The 18,393-nt window shown below is 37.4% G+C and overlaps 5 protein-coding genes and 1 non-coding gene across 10 annotated transcripts; 3 read left to right on the top strand and 3 right to left on the bottom strand.

The window, feature by feature from the left end:
• The first annotated feature begins 501 nt into the window (after positions 1-501).
• On the top strand, positions 502-4,668 carry LOC9322644 (splicing factor U2af large subunit B). 4 transcript variants are annotated; one of them, XM_021034407.1, is made up of 13 exons: positions 502-719; positions 1,006-1,274; positions 1,358-1,513; positions 1,802-1,869; positions 2,494-2,570; positions 2,678-2,725; positions 2,809-2,868; positions 2,983-3,043; positions 3,130-3,242; positions 3,338-3,784; positions 3,908-4,043; positions 4,152-4,219; positions 4,301-4,668. In XM_021034407.1, the coding sequence occupies exons 1-13, from the start codon at positions 585-587 to the stop codon at positions 4,436-4,438; spliced, it is 1,776 nt and encodes a 591-aa protein (XP_020890066.1). In that variant the 5' UTR covers positions 502-584; the 3' UTR covers positions 4,439-4,668. The 4 variants fall into 4 exon arrangements, with proteins under 4 accessions (XP_020890066.1, XP_002888120.2, XP_020890067.1 ...); XM_002888074.2 differs by having other exon boundaries at positions 503-719; positions 1,009-1,274; XM_021034410.1 differs by lacking the exons at positions 502-719; positions 1,006-1,274; positions 1,358-1,513; positions 1,802-1,869 and adding exons at positions 1,887-1,976; positions 2,145-2,245.
• Positions 4,669-5,488: 820 nt separating this feature from the next.
• On the bottom strand, positions 5,489-7,061 carry LOC9324183 (protein RALF-like 35). Its single transcript, XM_021034481.1, has one exon. The coding sequence runs from the start codon at positions 6,992-6,994 to the stop codon at positions 6,752-6,754; it is 243 nt and encodes an 80-aa protein (XP_020890140.1). The 5' UTR covers positions 6,995-7,061; the 3' UTR covers positions 5,489-6,751.
• TRNAG-GCC lies at positions 5,899-5,969 on the top strand. Its single transcript has one exon. It is a non-coding gene; the product is annotated as a tRNA-Gly (tRNA).
• Positions 7,062-7,207: 146 nt separating the features above from the next.
• On the top strand, positions 7,208-8,671 carry LOC9322643 (cytosolic sulfotransferase 18). Its single transcript, XM_002888073.2, has one exon. It carries the CDS (start codon positions 7,439-7,441, stop codon positions 8,501-8,503), a length of 1,065 nt encoding a protein of 354 aa, XP_002888119.1. The 5' UTR covers positions 7,208-7,438; the 3' UTR covers positions 8,504-8,671.
• Positions 8,672-8,917: 246 nt separating this feature from the next.
• LOC9322642 (agamous-like MADS-box protein AGL97) lies at positions 8,918-10,052 on the bottom strand. The gene has a single exon (XM_002886530.2). It carries the CDS (start codon positions 9,595-9,597, stop codon positions 9,028-9,030), a length of 570 nt encoding a protein of 189 aa, XP_002886576.1. The 5' UTR covers positions 9,598-10,052; the 3' UTR covers positions 8,918-9,027.
• A 99-nt stretch (positions 10,053-10,151) lies between these two features.
• On the bottom strand, positions 10,152-18,224 carry LOC9324182 (ATP-dependent DNA helicase Q-like 4B). Of its 2 annotated transcripts, XM_021034376.1 has the most exons (26): positions 18,065-18,224; positions 17,619-17,689; positions 17,355-17,528; positions 16,829-16,889; positions 16,158-16,574; positions 15,736-15,891; positions 15,520-15,650; positions 14,867-15,251; positions 14,657-14,788; positions 14,328-14,414; positions 14,089-14,216; positions 13,560-13,680; positions 13,304-13,455; positions 13,101-13,236; positions 12,902-13,025; positions 12,762-12,832; positions 12,580-12,648; positions 12,363-12,485; positions 12,119-12,277; positions 11,944-12,024; positions 11,629-11,790; positions 11,360-11,415; positions 11,032-11,134; positions 10,838-10,932; positions 10,688-10,765; positions 10,152-10,591 (listed from the first exon to the last, which is right to left on the bottom strand). In XM_021034376.1, the coding sequence occupies exons 2-26, from the start codon at positions 17,684-17,686 to the stop codon at positions 10,399-10,401; spliced, it is 3,462 nt and encodes a 1,153-aa protein (XP_020890035.1). In that variant the 5' UTR covers positions 17,687-17,689; positions 18,065-18,224; the 3' UTR covers positions 10,152-10,398. The 2 variants fall into 2 exon arrangements, with proteins under 2 accessions (XP_020890035.1, XP_020890034.1); XM_021034375.1 differs by lacking the exons at positions 17,619-17,689; positions 18,065-18,224 and having other exon boundaries at positions 14,867-15,103; positions 15,176-15,251; positions 17,355-17,538.
• Positions 18,225-18,393: the final 169 nt, after the last annotated feature.

Here is an 18,393-nt window from a genome sequence, read left to right as displayed (position 1 = left end):
TTAGGTTGACTTGTTTTCACTAGAATCGTATGTTTTTCCAATCCATTAGTCCGTTTAACTTCAAACCACCACCAAATGAAACCTAATTTACACTTTCTTTTTTGTTATGTAATTGAGTTTGATCCATGATGGAAAACATTTGTTTAAGATTCTTTAATGTGATAATTCATCTCCAAATTGCTAGATATGCCTAGAAACATCATATGACTTTAAATGATTCGATAGATTAAATAAAAGACACTTACAAGACTCATAAACTCGACTAAATACACAACAACATCTAATCAAATCCTTTATTACACAAAAAATAACTTAAAAAAGGCTTTTTTTTTTTTGTTTTTGATAGAAACTAAAAATTTGGACTATAAGCCGATATAGCTGATAAGCCCAATAAGTATAATAAGCCCATAGTTTGCAAATTTGTCTAGTGAAGCCCATTTACGCAAAAATAATTACAATAATACCCTTAAGCTTCATCGTCCTCGTAGAATCTTGATAATTTAATTCATCCTCCATTGAAAATCCCTAGGGTTTTCTTCCATACACAATCAGACTCAACCAACCGGAGAAGAGATTCCGAGAGGATGATGACTTACGAAGGTAACGGAGATGGCGTCGCTATTTCCACCGAAAACCACAGCGAAAACTACATATCTCTAGAGAGCTCGCCTTTTCAGTCCCTCGGTGGCGAGGATGGTCATGAAGACTCCAAGTCTCGAGTATGTCACACTTGATTCCTTACATCGCTTTTAGGCTTCTGTTGTGTTAGATTAGTAATCGTAATTGTTCAAGATTGTTCTCTACTTTAGCTGTAATTTGGTACAATTCTCAGACTCTCCGTTTTGTCGAATTTTGTGTTTTTGATTTAAGGGATTCACTGGATTTAGAGCCTATCTTATCATGTTAAGTTCATCATATCTTCTTTTTAGAAATTTGGGGATATTATATACATTTTTTTAGTTTTGGTTGGACTTATAGAGAAGCCTTTTTGACATTTGTTTCCAGCAGGAATCTCATGATCTTGAAAAGGATTCTTCGAAAATCAGTGAGAAAGACAGAGACAAAGATCCTGAGAAGGATCGTGATAGGGAGAAGAGCAGAGACAGAGATAGGGAGAAAAGCAGAGATAGAGATAGGGAGAGAAGTAAGGATAGGGAACGAGACCGCCATCATAGAGATCGTCATAGGGACCGTAGCAGAGAACGTAGTGAGAAAAGAGAACGTGAGAGAGATGATTTGGATGATGATCATCATCGTCACAGAAGTCGTGACAGGTACTCATTACTGTGTTTGCAATTGTTTTTCAGGTTGTAGATTGTTTTATTTTTAAATTGATGATGTCATCATTTATCGACAGGAGGAGGTCTCGCGATCGAGACAGAGAGGTGAGACACAGGCGACGGTCACGCTCTCGGTCAAGGAGCCGCTCTGAACGCAGGTCAAGGTCTGAACATAGGCATAAGTCTGAACATAGATCACGTTCACGCTCACAGTCGCGATCAAGGTCAAAAAGGTATCTGGGTTCTCTAGTTTTTTTTTTTCTTATCTTTTACAACTAGTTCTTTCCGTGGCGACATTGCAATGTGTTATGATATTGATATCAAATCAAATAAATCCATTATTGTTTAGTGTTTGATGTCTTTGTTTTGTTGACACACAATATAATTATCATGGTCTTCTACTGGGATGAATGGTCTGATCTGGGTCATTGATGTTTATGTGTGCTTCATACGTTAGTTCAGGCATTATTTATCTGCAGTCGTTTCTACTTAACCTGACCATTTATATTTTACTCTTTCAGCAAGAGGAGAAGTGGATTTGATATGGCGCCTCCTGATATGTTAGCTGCTACTGCTGTTGCTGCGGCAGGTATTTGCTTCATCATCTACTCAACGTTATTATATTTCTTAACTGCTTGTTGTTTTTGGTTTTACGTAGTTTGGAAAGATCATTGTCAATTTCACGGTGTGACTTTGGTAAGCTGCATTTTTATTGTTTACTCGTGAACAGAGGACTTTAATGTCTTGCTTTCTTCATAGGATGTCTTGTTATTTTTGTCGACTGGTGAAGTGGTTCTGGAACTGAGAAATTTTTGTTTGTTTTTTTGGTGGTGTTTGTTTGTTTCTGTGTCTTGTCTTTTGTAGTAAGAAGGCTATGTTGGGTTAGTTGCCCCACTGTGCTGACAATGAGCCGACTTCTCTAGCTTTAATTGTACAAGGAGGAATCAGTGCAACGGTTGTCATGGGTATTTTTCATCTTCAATTGGCAACTATATGCCTGTTTTCGAGCCTTACAAATTTGACCACTCGAAACGAATATGACATTACATTTTTCATTTTAATATTCATAAGATGTTGGGATATTTTCTACTTGTGGGTTTTGTTCGTAGGAAGGTGTCATATGTAGCTTTGTATTTGTTGGTAGGTCTGCTCCTCCGGGAACATAATAATGTATCTAACAACATTTTATGACGCATACTACTTTACCTAGCAGGCCAGGTTCCTAGTGTGCCAACTACTGCTACTATTCCAGGGATGTTCCCAAACATGTTCCCAATGGTCCCTGGTCAGGTATAAAAACCCGTACTTTTTGCGTCTCTTTAGTTATTTATATGTTCCTCTTTCCTCTTGTTTTATGTGAACATGCTCATAACTTCTCATTCTTTCTTCTCACATAGCAACTGGGTGCACTTCCTGTACTGCCTGTTCAGGCAATGACTCAGCAGGTAAGATCTATCAATCTATCTTATTCTTAGGTTTTTCACCTTTTGTCGAGATTCCCTTCCTAAAATTTGTATTACGATCGTAGGCAACTAGGCATGCTCGGCGAGTCTATGTTGGTGGCCTTCCACCAACTGCAAATGAACAGGTTTGTTACTATTGTTTTGTTTAAGGGTTTGTGACTTTTTGTTTCTTATGGTCTATTTAAACCACATTTTAATATCCATTGTAAGACTACTGAGAATGGGTTTTCATGTTCTAGTCGGTGGCAACGTTCTTTAGCCAAGTGATGTCGGCCATTGGGGGAAACACTGCTGGGCCAGGTACTGAAAATTTCATTGTTTTGTCCAGGTTGATTAGCAATAAGTCTAGACGAAAACTCATCCGTTTTTGGAGTTTTTATTCATAGGTGATGCGGTGGTCAATGTTTATATAAACCACGAAAAGAAGTTCGCTTTTGTTGAGATGAGATCTGTTGAGGAGGCTAGTAACGCAATGGCATTAGACGGCATTATATTAGAGGTGATTTATTATCTCTTCTACAGTTTAGATGTTTGGTTTTTATTAGTTACAATCTGTTTTGTGAGTATTGAAATCATAGCTTTGATCATCTCTAGGGAGTTCCTGTAAAGGTGAGAAGGCCAACTGACTATAACCCGTCCCTTGCTGCAACTCTTGGTCCGAGTCAGCCTAACCCCAACCTCAACTTGGCGGCTGTTGGATTGTCTTCGGGGTCTACTGGTGGGCTTGAGGGTCCCGACCGCATTTTTGTGGGCGGGCTTCCCTATTACTTCACAGAGGTTCAAATCAGGGAGCTCTTGGAGTCTTTTGGGCCCCTAAGAGGTTTCAACTTGGTCAAAGACAGGGAAACTGGAAATTCGAAGGGATATGCATTCTGTGTTTACCAAGATCCGTCAGTAACTGATATTGCATGTGCCGCTCTAAACGGGATTAAGATGGGTGATAAGACACTTACAGTTAGGCGTGCAATCCAGGGTGTGATTCAACCTAAACCCGAGCAAGAAGAAGTCTTACTTCATGCCCAACAACAGATTGCTTTGCAGGTGAAGGATTCAGATTCACTTGATTGATTGTCTGTTTACTTTATAGTTCGTTTTATAAATCGTTTGACTTTCACACTATCTAGAAAATCACTAATTTAAATCTGTCTCAAACTTTTGTTGCAGAGGCTTATGTTACAACCAGGAGGCACTCCCACCAAGATTGTCTGTTTGACTCAAGTGGTTACAGCTGATGATCTTAGAGACGATGAAGAATATGCAGACATAATGGAGGACATGAGACAAGAAGGTGGAAAATTCGGTAAGCAATTCGATTTTGTATTGTATGCTCTGACATTATACCATTAGCACATACTCAGGCTTTTTACATGGTCCGATATGAACTTTGATAATTTAATGTTGTGTGCAGGTAACTTAGTGAATGTTGTGATTCCAAGGCCCAATCCAGATCATGATCCAACACCAGGAGTTGGGAAGGTTAGATTTCAGTTCTCGGATACAATGTCTACCAAATTCATATATAAATTGCATACTCTAAATGGTAACGTATTAATGCAGGTTTTCTTAGAGTATGCGGATGTGGATGGCTCATCAAAGGCCAGATCGGGGATGAACGGAAGAAAATTTGGAGGAAACCAAGTGGTGGCTGTGTATTACCCTGAAGACAAGTATTTGCAAGGCGACTACGAAGACTGAGCTTGATATCGTTCTCTTCTTAAGCTTTAGTCTGGACCTCTTAGCAACAAGTTTGGATCTTTTTGTTAATTTTATTTTTTACATGTTAAGGTCACTCTACTAAATGGAGATATTTGGTTCTCTAGAATTTGACTGCAATAGTAGTTTGTCCAGGCACAATCATGGTGTGTGTTGGTAATAGCTTTTTTTTCATTGAATACTAAAGTTTATATTATGGGAATTTTGCCAAATGTGCCACATTTTGGGAAAATTTTAGCAAATGTACCACATTTGAAATGGATTTAGCATCTATACCACATTTGGTGTTTGTTTGGCAATTCTTGGACGATTTTGCCCTTCTCTGTGTGTCAGGTATGTGTCAGGGGAAAGAGCTATAGTAGACGCCGGTTAGGAAACGGGGACAACTTTGTGTCAGAGAAGGACAACTTTGTCTGAAAGACAACTTTGTGTCAGAGAAGAAGGACAAAACATTGCATTAAATGCAGTTTACATTTACCATGGACAATAATTATGAAATAGAGTGAATGATGTCCCCCAAGAATAAGTCCAGATCTCTTGATTGTCCATCGCCAGATGATGTGGTTTTTCCAGCCAGAGATCTGGATTTACTCGAGGACAACTTCTCTTGATTGTCCATCGCCAGATGATGTGGTTTTACCAGCCAGAGATCTGAATTTACTCGGAGACAACTTGATCTTTATTTTATTCCGCCAGAGAGCCGAAGACGAAGATCTGGATTTACTCGGGGACAACTTTGTTTTACCAGCCAGAGGGAAAAAAAAGGTTCAATAATCCGGGTAAGTGAGGACAATATTGTTCGACTAATCTGTGGACCAAAATAGATGCCGAAAAATCTAAATAAAATTCAAAACCCTTAAACGAGAACAATTGGTAGACAAAATGTGGAAAATAAAACAAAATGATGAATCGGGGACAAGATCTAAACGCAACAAAGAATTCCCAATCGGGGACAAGATCTGGACAACAGTAGATAATGTTTATATGAAAAAAAGTTTTGTCGTAAATGAGAGAAAGAACTAGACAAAGAGAGAGATAAAGTGAAAGTGAAAGAAATAAATAAAGAAAATAAAAATGTAACAACAAATAAAGAAAGAGAAAATTGTAGTTACCAATGTAGAGAAATAAAGGAAGGCAGAAAAGTTAGAGGGGCACATCAACTACAGGTTTTGGTCTCTCATGTTGGAGGGTAAAATGGTCTTTACCAACGGCAATTGTGGTACAAGAGAAAAATGAATATATGAAGTGGTAGAACCAAAAATGTTTCGGTGAAATGTGGTATAACAGCTAATTTTCTCTTATATTATTGTCTTTTTAAAAGCTAAAATAACCACATTAGATTATACAACACGCATAGCTGAAAACGTTCGAAAGCTCACTAAATTATATAACTATTAAACTTTATATATAAATAAAGAAAGGAATAACAAATTAAACAAGTAGCACCAGTGGTCTAGTGGTAGAATAGTACCCTGCCACGGTACAGACCCGGGTTCGATTCCCGGCTGGTGCAATTGAGCTGTGATGAAATTGGCTTCAGCGAAGGATGGGTCCTTCGCATTTCTCCGGTTTATCCGGTGACACATGGCCTCGTAACTGAGCTCTTTCTTTTTCTTTTACCTCGCAAATGGTTTGTGGGCTAATAATGATCCCACATCGGATACTTAGCCACGCAAGACATCAGTAGTTCATAAATAGTTGATTATGCTAATAGTAACAGCTCGTGGGGCGAAAGGGTTTGCTTAACCAAGAGTCTCAGGTGGTCACAACCCTAACCCGCAGAAAACGGATAAGAGAAATATAAAAATTCATGATCCATCATAGTAAGTTCGACAATATGGTTGTGAATTTTATAACGACAATTACATGTTTTAGATTTCACAAGACTCGCATGTTTTATGAGTTATTAGTGGATCTGTATAAACACAACAACAATAGGTGATGAGTTTTTAAAGGAGTTTAGAAGTGTAAATTTAAAGTTGGCATACCAAACAATTCAAAGTTCTTCGGATTCAATTACTAAATGTCAAAATACTCGTCTAACTATAATTAAAAAAAAAACAAAAGGTCAACAAAGACCACCATTTACAAGAAGTTTAAGCTATGCGTGGTAACACTAATTTATAATATATTAAAATATATTACAATAATTCGAAGTTAAAAACAATTGTAAGAATTTTAAAATAATTAAAATTTGACAATGTAACAAGTAACAATATCACAACAATAATATATATTAATGATAATGTTTTCTTCATATTTGATAGAAAATGATTTAGATATATGAATACATAGTTAAATATGATACTTTTCACGATAACAATGTGTAGAATTTTTACAACCAGGAGGAAGATGGTATTGGTTGGCTGGAACTCTGACACAATTTTCGGGATTCTGACGGCAGTTTGGAATTCTGTCTTTTGTAATAACTCCATATTTCAAATATTTTCTTCCTTCTCCGAATCCGCTGAACAATGATAATATAATCATCATTGAAACAAAAGAAAGAACGGTAAGACTCATTTTGTGTGTAGCCATTGTTTAGAAACAAAAAACAAACAATGTTTTGAATCTTCTTGATCTTTTTCTTTGTTGTTATATTTTGCAGTTTGAGTTGGCGATTATTGGTTTGTGTTTCTTCGATTAATAACAAGAGAGATGATTCTAAATACAGAAGGCCAGTGCATAATGTGTATGCATAAGGAATTTAGTGGCTATTATATTTCAATTTTGAATCATTAGCAGGAAATGTATGTTTTTTTCATTTTCTTTTTGGTATGAAATCTCTAGAGATAATTTTTTTCGTTTTTCTTTTTGGTATGAAATCTCTAGAGATAAGTTACCTAATACATGTCTTGGAATGAAACATTCCCTGAGATCTAATGGATGAGATTAAGGATAGGTTTAGTTACGATTATCTATAGCAGCAATAATATGTGGGAAAACTAGCTTCATGGACACTCATCTTCAACAGAACACAACATGAGTTTCTCAAATCCTCTTTCTCTATCTCCAATGGAATCACACACTACTGTACCAAGTAACCACGAGGCCGAGACAGAGCCAACAGAGTTCGAGAAGAATCAGAAACGGTACAAAGACCTAATCGCTACCTTTCCTCACACGAAAGGCTGGAGACCGAAAGGTCCGTTGATAGAGTACCATGGTTGCTGGTTCGTACAGCCGCTCTTAGAAGGTTGCCTTCACGCGCAAGAGTTCTTCCAAGCAAGACCCATTGACTTCCTCATTTGTAGCTCCGCAAAGACAGGTACCACTTGGCTCAAGGCTCTAACTTTCGCCATCGTCAATCGAACTTGCTTAGACAATTCCTCAAACCCTCTCCTAAAACGTAACCCTCATGAGCTTGTTCCTTTCATTGAGAACGAATTTGCTTTCTTCCCTCAAGTTGATGTTATCAAAGACAAAGGAAACACTCTGTTCTCTACTCATATCCCGTACGGGTTATTACCGAAATCTATTGCGAACTCCGGTTGTAAGATGGTTTACATTTGGAGAGACCCGAAGGACACTTTCATCTCCATGTGGACTTTCTTCCAAAAGCAAAGGTCAGACTTTGGCCCTCTCAATAGTCTTGAAGAGTCTTTTGATATGTTTTGTCGAGGTACTTCTGTGTACGGTCCTTATCTAGATCATGTCTTGGGGTATTGGAAAGCTTACCAAGAGAATCCAAATCAGATATTGTTCCTCAAGTACGAGACAATGAGAGCTGATCCTTTACCGCATGTGAAGAGATTGGCTCAGTTTATGGGTTACGGATTCACAGCTGAGGAAGAGAAGAAAGGTGTTGTTGAGAAAGTTGTGAATCTTTGCAGTTTCGAGACGTTAAAGAATCTTGAAGTGAACGAAGGAGAGAAAATCAGAGAGGACATTGCTTCGGTTCATTGGCCGAATAGCGCGTATTTCAGGAAGGGAATGGTTGGAGATTGGCACAACTACCTGACTCCGGAGATGGCAGCTCGAATTGATGGACTGATGCATGAGAAATTTAAGGGCTCTGGTTTGCTTGAACATGATATAGATGACTGATCATTATATGCTTGTTTTTCTAAGTTTGATTCTATGTGTGTTAAGTTATATATTGGCAAGAATAAATCTTGTTTCTGTTTTGTCTTAATGTACTGTTTTTATAAACAAAAGAATTGGTTTTGTAGCCATTCATCTTTGAACTTGGAACTAAAATTTTAAAATGTAAATATACATTTTATATAAATGTTATAAGAAAACCATAAATTCAAATATTTAACACGTTTTAAAATCTGAAAAACCTAGATATAATTGACAACTGAAAATAATTCCTGAAAAGCCTCAAGAAATAATTGACTTGTTCTGTTAACAAAATCGACAACAAACCTTTTCTTTTGTTATTCAATTAAATGTATTTCAGTCTCAATCAAACTAAATAAAGTTTTGGTTGTATTAATTAGTAGCTTTTTTCCAAACCAAAACACCAAAAAAATCCAAAAAATATGCACCGGTAGATTAAATAGTAGCCTAAACAGGACATGATGATAAAGCAAGTAGTTGGTCAAATCAAAGGATCAATGTTGAAATCAGTAAAAACAATCATCGATGTGTAGATTATCCTCCAAGTTCTTTAACAAACTTGCAGAAGCAGAAGTTTCACCTTCGAATTTGGTAATTTGATTTGTGTCTTCGTTGCGAAGCTGAAGAACCTCCTCCTCCTGATAATTCACTAAACTTCCATCTCTTTGATTGCTCTTCACGGCATCATCTAATCGTAACCTCACATTGTTCAACATCCTCGAAACCGCGTCGATCGCCTCTTTCAACTCGTCAACGTTCTCCAATCTGTCAAAGGCTTGGTCTTCCCACCAAAACCCTACCCCTGATCTGTTCTCTTGGTCTGTCGGAAGAGGAGGCTGATTGTGAAGGAGAGAGGAGACAACGTGATCGACAGAGGAATGACCGAAAGAGTAGAAAGAAGCATGAGAGTTGGAAGAAAGAGGAGTTAATAAGATTGCGATTTGAGTTCCTGGAGAGAGGAGACAGAGCTCTGAAGCTTTGCGGAAGAGACCGTTTCTGCGTTTTGTAAAAGCAACTGATCTCATGTTCTTGTTTTCGATAGGCTTAATCTCTATCTTTCGTTTTGTGCCTCCCATATTGAAACTTCAAAGAAAGAAAGCCAAATTACACAGACAGAGATTGTTTGCTCAACTTGAAGGAAAGCTAATTTTACACAGAAAGACAGAGATTGTTTTCATCGTCCCTCTCTTTATATATACTACTATACTCTCTTCCCATCTCTCAACGTTTTACATTTTTTTGTGTGTTTCCATTATTGATCTTATACTCTATTCAGAAAATTTCCATAATGGGTTGTTTCCTAAGATTACCATTTTTTTTTTTTTTTTTTAAATTCCTACAGACTAATTTTAAACGTAAACCCTAACTGGTACCTAAAATTAAATTTTTAATCCCCGTTCTAAGTGAGGATGTTTGCATTCTCCCATCTGCCAAAACCCTAACCTTAGAGGGTGTTTCTTGGTATCGTCTCTTTTGTCCTCTGTTATGTCGAGTGGCTGCCTACAATGCGAGAAGCCGAGAACGGTCAAAAGACATTTACGGATCGTGGAATGAGAGAAGATAAAACTTAGGGGTTTGCAATATCAATCAACTTAACTAAACGGAAAATTTGTCACGTGATCTTAAAAGGTTGATTTAAATTGCATAAGTATTAGAGTATATAAAGAGTTGCAGAATATGACATATTTAACATTAGCTCATGAGACATGGTTTATGTATAAAGGTTTTTCTTAACCTAACCCTATATTATTTCCCGGTCCTTATTCTCTCTGGCCAAGGGACTATATATAGGCAAATATATAGCTTGAATCACTATTTTGTAACTATAGATTGTTTTTTAGTTTTTTTTTGGGTAACTTTAAAGCTTATGAACCGTGTTACTTTTTGTTCTTCACTGCCTTTTTGTGGGACTGACTCGCAGTCCAGTCGGGATCATCATCGTCTGCTACATTCGGGCAAATGTTCTCGTCTCTTCTCCTCTTCCCTGAACCGGGACCGGTTTTGTAGTGGTCGTTGATGGTTGAATATATGGTTTCCAATAAACGATCTCCGTATTTGCTCACCTTGGCTCTGTTTAGAGTTTACAAGACCAAAACCCCCCTGAGTTTTCTTCATACCTTTGGTTAGACAAAGAGAATAGAGTTCAAAAAGCTTCAAGATACTTACTTTCCTAGACCATTGATATCAAGGAGTTCCTCTTTGGTTCTGGGAAGTCGTTTACTTATCTGCTCAAGCGTCGCTTTGCTACAAACACAGGGATTTTTTTATTACTTATGATCTGAGAAGAAATGTCATTAAAATGGATCATGAACTTACCCGAATATATGATATGCCATGACTCCATCTGAGGATTCTTTGACAATATCAGAACGAAGCTTTTTCAAGGCTGTCAACAAAATGTGGGGGAGATTCTAGCCCGACATTGAGACAAATGAAGCAGCCTTTAGCAATTTAGAGTGCTGGTTTAATCATTGAGCAAGAAAAGGAAACAAGGATACAAGAAGATATACCGAATCTTGTGGGGCAGCTTTTGCCATTGGAAGAGTAGTTTGCTTTAGTGGAACTTTTGCTGTGGATTTGCTCGGCTTTGACGCTTTTATGGTCGAAGGAAACCTGTAATAGATATGTAAGTCTCAGCTAGAACTAACCTTTATCAAAACGAATCAACATATAACCAAATCTATGAGCCCTCTCAAGAATATAGAAAGCAATAACATTGCAGTAAGAACAGATAGATTTCAAAACATTTCCCAACGTTTGAGTTACTAAGGACATCAATTTGGTTGTAAGTAGTTTGTGAACATTAAAGAAAGATATATCTTGAGTGTAAAGTCAAACCTCATCGTTATACTCTGGCCTCCAGATAAGAGCGAGGCGGCCTTTGATCTATTCACCTATACAAAATGATAGATAAATGGGTGTTACCTGTATACACATATACATTTGTACACAAACACATTCATTGTTAAGCATAATTTAACCAGAGAGAAAAGCGCAAAAAGCAATATGTTACCAGAAACAAACCTCCAGCAACAATGATACATATCCACAAAGATCTCTTTTACAACATCAAACATAGTAAAAACCGAAATAAGAATTATTTGTACCTTCAGCAAAGACGATACAGATCCATACAGATCACTTTTTCTAACACCCTCTGCGAGAATATCCTCTGTCACAAGATAGTGCAAAATACGAGAGGCTTCACTTTTAGTTAAATGCTTTCCTGCTCCGTGGAGGTGCAAAGTCTCTTGTCTGTTTCTCTTGACCTAACCAAAAGCCAATTACTTGCAAGTGAGTGACACTGATAGGATTCATGGGCTTGAAGATCCACCAGCGAAATAAAGTAAACATAATTTATGAGACATAAATGGTTATCAGTTTCTGGAAATAGAATCAAAATAAATGTTAGTAGTGCATACCGACTGGTTTAAGGATCCCCTGTAGATTTCTACAATATGAGCTGACGAAAACCTTTCTCCTGTTAGCTTAACCAGTTCCACCTATCCAGCCACAAAAGATTGAGGTACGTCAGTACGTCACTGGTACAACATCCAGCAGGTAAAGTACATGATGAACTTCAGATGAATCCTATACCAGTTGCCTAGCAATCACAGTTACATCTTTGTCAATCAAAATTTTGCTGCTGGAACAATTATCACATGTTTTTTTGCAGTTTGTTGAATCAAATTTTTCTCCCAAATGAACTAGCTGTAAGAAACGTCGACAATCCACCTCATTTTCACAGTAACTAACCTGAAGCAGCAAAATTTGGAAATATATATCAGCAAGTAGAGTTAGAACTTTTAAGGCAAACACAGGGAATCTTGCCAATAGATACCATGCGGAGAAGGTTTTCCGTGTTCGTTTCGAGCATCCTCCCTGAACTTGCTTTACAATTATATCCCATTTTCATCTGGCCTTGGCCAAGTCCTCCTTGGCTAATCATATGCTTCACTCGAATCTGATAAAATGTATTTTGTAACCACAAACATGACCAAGAGTGTAGGTATTACCCCAGAGTAGTAACTTGATAGTGTCAGATTTATGCAACTTACATAATCAGTGTAACTGTAATACAAAACACATGATGACCTCTGGCCGTCTCTACCAGCACGACCACATTCCTTGCATGAGAACAAAATTAGCCTATGTGAATTTCTAGCTATTATCAGGTTCTACTCGAATGATGTAAAATCAGTTTACTAGGATATTCATAATTCAGTGTTCAGTAAAACACCTGATGATAGCCTTCTATGGACTTTGGTAGAGAATGATGAATTACAAAACGAACATCAGGCTTATTGATTCCTGAAATAGCAACTTTAGCAGGCAGAAAACTTCAATCAATCAAAGTGGATAACAGAGACCATTCATTACCCATTCCAAATGCCACTGTAGCACATATTATATTGATTTCATCCTTGCTCCATTGTTTCTGTACAAAGGCACGTTTACCAGGATCCATACTGCCATGGTAGAAGGCCGCTTTATGGCCAAACGCCTGAAATAGGTACATTCACAATATGTAAAAACCTCCTTATTAAATAGATAGGAGAAAGGCAAACAAACGACCAACCCGCAACATTTCCGTGACTTTTTCGCAGTCCATTCTTGAAAGACAATAAATGATGCCACATTCATCAAAATGGTTTTCCCGGATAAACTTGTCAATATCTTCCAGACACTTATTTGTCTTGGGAACAACAGAATACCTGCAAATTTTTTTAGTAAGCAACATTCTGAATGCAGAATTCGTTTAAGCTATTTTCAGTATATTACCATAGATTAGGGCGATTAAAACTTTGCCGGAAAACAACACAGTTTACCAGCCCAAGAGCTTGTACAACATCTTCCTTTACGCTGGTTGTTGCAGTAGCTGTCAAAGCTAACATGGGAATGTTAGGAAACTTCTGCTTCAGAACACCAAGACCCTGCATATTGCAGCATTGTTTTAAGAGATCAAAAAGGAAGGTTATGTTTCTTAAAAACAGAAATGTATAAGCAATCTCTGTTTTAAGCCTTAAGGAGGCTTAACCTGGTAGTCTGGTCGAAAGTCATGCCCCCACTGACTCACACAATGAGCTTCATCAATAACAAATCGAGCAAGCAAACTACGGGAGTTTAAGATTTCGAGGTGCCTTATAAGGGATTCACTTCTGTAGTCAAGAAAGAGAAGCTTCTCAGCTTGATGTTACTGGTACTATTTTTCACGATAGGAAAGACTTGCAATACTTACATTCCTAGAACTATAAGATGTAAGACTTTGGTTCAATTCTATTGAGAAACTATTGCAAGTATCCAATGCAATAATAAATTTCGACACCAGCTAGTATAGTTTAACCCAGAAAAATCTAGTAGCAGGGGAGAATCTGATGGGAGTTGGCCCAAATCAAGCCTACAAAGACTCTTGGACAATAGTCACCAGTCACCACAAAAGATAGCTTAAGGGTATGAATGTTCTTATGCCTTATAAGACTTTAATTTGTTCCACTCCTATCCGATGGAGATTTTTTGAATACCCACATTCTCTTCAGAATCAACAACTAAATAAAATAATGACTCACTTTGCCACTTTTTCTGGTGTTACATACAGTAACTTGTATTTAGAATTCTCAGAGCTCAGCTCCTGAAGTATCTCTAGTTGTTCAGCCCACTCCATTCCGGCACTTAAGGAAGCAGCAGATATATTGGTCTATAGCCATGATTCAGAAGCCAAAGTGTTAATCGGGACAAATTTTCTGAGTACAACATAGAAATGAAACTGAAGACAGAAACAACATTCTGGGGTTGCTGAAGTTCTCACCTGCAATAAGTTCATTATCTGGTCTTGAATGAGTGAAACAAGTGGAGAAATGACTAATGTTATTCCTGCACAGAGTAGAGCAGGGAGCTGCAGAGAAAAAGATGTTATGAAGACGTTTTTGATGTCCTAGACGCAGAGCAATTCTTCTGACACTGAAGTATAACCTCCACCAGGACAGAATACTAGCTTATACTTTCACCCTAGAACACAACTTGAAACTGTCATCTCTTTTTAACTGGATATAAGCAAAAATCTGTGTATAGAATAAAAGCCAGAAATAGCTTTTCAAATAAAATTACATTTCAACGTAACAGTTAAGATGTCGTTACCTGATATGTCAAGCTTTTCCCCCCTCCGGTTGGCATCAAAACAAAAACATCACAACCACTCATTGTAGCATTAATGATCTCTCTTTGGTTTGGTCGAAATGAGTGGTTTCCAAACACTATTTTGTTATAGACCTAATCATTGCAATGGAGCACATGAGTACACAGGAGGGATGTAAATAATAGAACAGCGGAAGACAGATAACCAATCACCTCCAGATTTTTCGTCCAAGGAAAATCACGACTGGCCCACTTTTTGTCATTTGAACTCTCGGTATCAGTGACATCTATAACCTCGGAAACAGATTGTTCCCTCTCTACAGAACCAGATGAAATATCATACCTCTCTTTAGAAACTAAATAGTCTCTTGGCATATTCCAGTTATCAGTTACATATCTGCCTTCCGTTGCTGGGCATAAACCACCACATGATTTGTCAGGAGAATCTGTCTGCGTATAAACCACCACATGATTTGTTGTTTGAGGTGTTTCATACTGAATATTATGAGAAGGTGTAGATACCAAACACTCAGATTTTTTCCTTTCTTTATTTTGGATAAGGATCTCGAGCTGCTGGATTTGCTTTTTCAACAGTAACCTAGCAAGTACCAACGATACAAGTGTCAACAGCTTAGAAACTACGTCAGAACTCAAAGTATGCTCTCAGTTGTGATGCAATTAACGAGATAAAAATAAAAAAGCAGACATGTTATCAGATGTAATGTATAATTTCTTCTTGCTGTATAATTTCCCAACAACTTTTCTATGTAATGTATCACAGCCTATTGAAGAAGCTAAATCATTTTCCAAATAGGACAAAGCAAAGAAAAAGGGAATATAATTTGAAGAGTGATGGGAGTGCGGACCTCTTTTGACGAAGCTGTTCAACATGATCGGGGCCCAGGTCATAAGTATTGTCGAGGAATTCATTTGATATTGCAAGCAGCGTATCCTTCATTTGTTCCACATGGGTAGAAGCTTCAGGACAAAGCCCTAGCTGCGACAATACCACAGCAAAAAAAATGAGAAACCAATTGGTTTATGAAATTACTATGGAAAATATGAGAGAATTGGTAGCATACCTTTATTCCATGACTACAGTTGGAACATAATTCAGGAAACAAACCTTGCTCTTCTTCTCTTCTGGAAGCAAATGTATCCACAAACTTAGATACTGATGGTTGCTTGGGACACCTTGAAGGGCAGTGGTCCATCACAATCTGATCTACCTCAATAATCTGCGCTCCAAAGTTAGCACATGTTGGAGTTAATCTATTCCGTTATTCGGCACAAGTAATTACGAAAAGATTTCATTTTAGTTCACTGAAAAATGGTCCAAACTCCAAAGCTAGCTGTAAAGTGTATCCCACAAACTTTTTCATAAAATATGTTACATTTTACTCCGCGAGATACTACAAATCCGAATTGAGAAAAAGTTTCTTGTTCTCATGGAAAAAGTACTTATGATTTTAAAAAATTTCCCTAGTTGTATCAAGAATATTACCTCCATTATGTCATCATAATCAATCTCACCAAGACTAGCTTCCCTAGGCTCCACCAGTCTGACTAGGTGTGCGGAATTTTTGATTGGTGGCATCTCCATACCATTTGTATATTTACAACCCGTTACTGAATCTCTAACCTCATCATTGACCCGTGGAACCTTGCCAATAGTTATGTTATTATCACCTACGGAAGAGGATGAGAAACTGTCAAATGATTTTGCAGTGCCTCTTAAACTCCTTTGACTATGCTCTGGATGATTGTGTGCGTAGAAAGATCCATCAGCACTGGATGTAACTTTAACAGTGGATCTTTTCGTAGATGATGAACGATCAGTGCTGCCATCATCAATTGCAGGAGTAATGCCAGGTCTCAGGTAAGTATTATTTATTGAGAGATTTATAAGAGTACACCACGCCTGAAAACATTGAATAGCAACTCAAGTTATATATGTGTACAATGATTGAAGAAAGGCATCTCTGCCAGGGGAAGATCAATCCCGGAAAAACCAGAATTCAATTGCAACGGTGACCTAAAATGTCTACTCAGAGACAGGAAATGGAAGAAAGTACAACACTATGGACAAAAAAATCCTCCACAACAAACATGCTGAAAGGATTGGATTAAGTCAAAATTCAATTAAAATCAAAGTTTTTCCTTCAACTATATTACCTTTTCAATTTCTGGTCGTGCCAAAGTTTGCACAGTTACAGGAGCGATGTTTTCAATAGACCTAGACATAGAGAGAAACAAGTTTTTCAGATAGCCGTAAACCACTTCAGCTAAAAGACTGATACCTGAAGACAACTGAGGAAACCTCACAAGAGTTTCTATCACTGAGTTATTACTAGAAAAATCAAAGGATGATATTATGAACAACTAGCTCTCTTTTAACTGGAGGTGTTAGAAGTAACTGAAGAATGAATCCATACATTGGACTAGGGGATTTTCACTCATAAAGAAGTAGGCTTATTCTAGTTCAAGATCACCTATATCCAGAATCAGAACAAGCAATGACACAAGTTCAAACGATGCTGGAAAAGCTAGATGTTACAGCGTGGTGAAAACACTATCTATGAAGTCAGCGGAAATAGTTATAAGTAATTTTCACTAGTAACCAAACTGGATACAAAAACGCAAGAAAAACATTAAAAGACAGAAAGAGCTGATTGTTCCTCAAAAGAACATAATGCATTACCTTGCACCCATTTCTCTATCTCTTGCCAGCTTTTGACTTTCTAGAGAGTAAAGGAAATTGGAGCCCATAAACTTATTCAAGGATGGTATACACTCAAAAGCCTTGGCATGTTTCGACCAATTTGTTTGAAGAAAGTGACCTCTGGATTTATTGACTTCAGGGAGATGACTCCCACTGCATTTAAACAATCAGGAAGATTAGAACAAAAGATCCGTGAAAAGTTATTTATAAAACAAAAATGGACAGGGATAAGATCAATTTTGCCTCATTTTAATCATAGATTTACATGCCAAAGAGCTTCCAGCAATTTGATCTCCTCTTGTCACCACCATTTACTGTACAAAAACCGAAGAAGTGGCATTGTTATTAGATGAATCTGATGGAAATTGTAACAAAAACTGCAGAAATTGCATACTATCACCAACTGGAAGATACCGAATTTGAGCTGTGATCTATTATCGCTATGAAAACTACAATGCTGCTCCACAACGAATTTGACGATTAATGTCATAATCTGTGCATAGGAAAACGAAGAACCAACCAAATCCAGAAGCTAATCAACTAGGAGATGAAGCGATCTACTATGACTACCGAAAATTCCTCTTTACACACACAACACCGATCAAAACACTCAACAATTAACATCGGTGAGAGAAAAAAGCGAGCAAAAAACCCTAGAAATGACTGGGAAACGGGAAGATCGAGATTACATTTTCAAATCGATGAAACTCTTTTGCTTCTGCGGCGGAATGGTGAAAATCCGGCGGCGAAACTTTTCCGGTAAGATCTCGAGGAGAGAGAGAAGAAAGAGCGCGTCTCCAGTTACAGCATTCTGCGATTTCCGTATGGCGGGATAGTTAAAAAGGTTCACTCTCCTCTCTCAAACACAGACATCAAAAACAAATATATTTTGAATTTTAAAGAAATTAATTTCATATATCCGTTTTAAATCCATATTTTTTTAAACAACAACGATAAATTTGAAAATTTATAACATGACAAAATACTCAAAATAGTATTACACGAGATTTCCATTTCA

This window comes from Arabidopsis lyrata, assembly GCF_000004255.2.
Source record: "Arabidopsis lyrata subsp. lyrata unplaced genomic scaffold ARALYscaffold_2, whole genome shotgun sequence".
In the NCBI taxonomy this organism is placed as follows: domain Eukaryota; kingdom Viridiplantae; phylum Streptophyta; class Magnoliopsida; order Brassicales; family Brassicaceae; genus Arabidopsis; species Arabidopsis lyrata.
The sequence above is the reverse complement of the archived record's forward strand: the minus strand, read 5'-3'. Positions and strand labels throughout refer to the sequence as shown.

Coding starts and splice junctions, on each gene's coding strand:
- LOC9322644 (XM_021034407.1), top strand. CDS start 585: ATGATGACTTACGAAGGTAACGGAGATGGCGTCGCTATTTCCACCGAA. Junction 2,571..2,677: donor TCCCAATGGTCCCTGGTCAG/GTATAAAAACCC, acceptor CTTCTCACATAG/CAACTGGGTGCACTTCCTGT. Junction 4,220..4,300: donor CAACACCAGGAGTTGGGAAG/GTTAGATTTCAG, acceptor GTATTAATGCAG/GTTTTCTTAGAGTATGCGGA.
- LOC9324183 (XM_021034481.1), bottom strand. CDS start 6,994: ATGGCTACACACAAAATGAGTCTTACCGTTCTTTCTTTTGTTTCAATG.
- LOC9322643 (XM_002888073.2), top strand. CDS start 7,439: ATGAGTTTCTCAAATCCTCTTTCTCTATCTCCAATGGAATCACACACT.
- LOC9322642 (XM_002886530.2), bottom strand. CDS start 9,597: ATGGGAGGCACAAAACGAAAGATAGAGATTAAGCCTATCGAAAACAAG.
- LOC9324182 (XM_021034376.1), bottom strand. CDS start 17,686: ATGGTGGTGACAAGAGGAGATCAAATTGCTGGAAGCTCTTTGGCATGT. Junction 16,890..17,354: donor GATAGAGAAATGGGTGCAAG/GTAATGCATTAT, acceptor CTCTATGTCTAG/GTCTATTGAAAACATCGCTC. Junction 10,766..10,837: donor ATGGCATATCATATATTCGG/GTAAGTTCATGA, acceptor CTGTGTTTGTAG/CAAAGCGACGCTTGAGCAGA.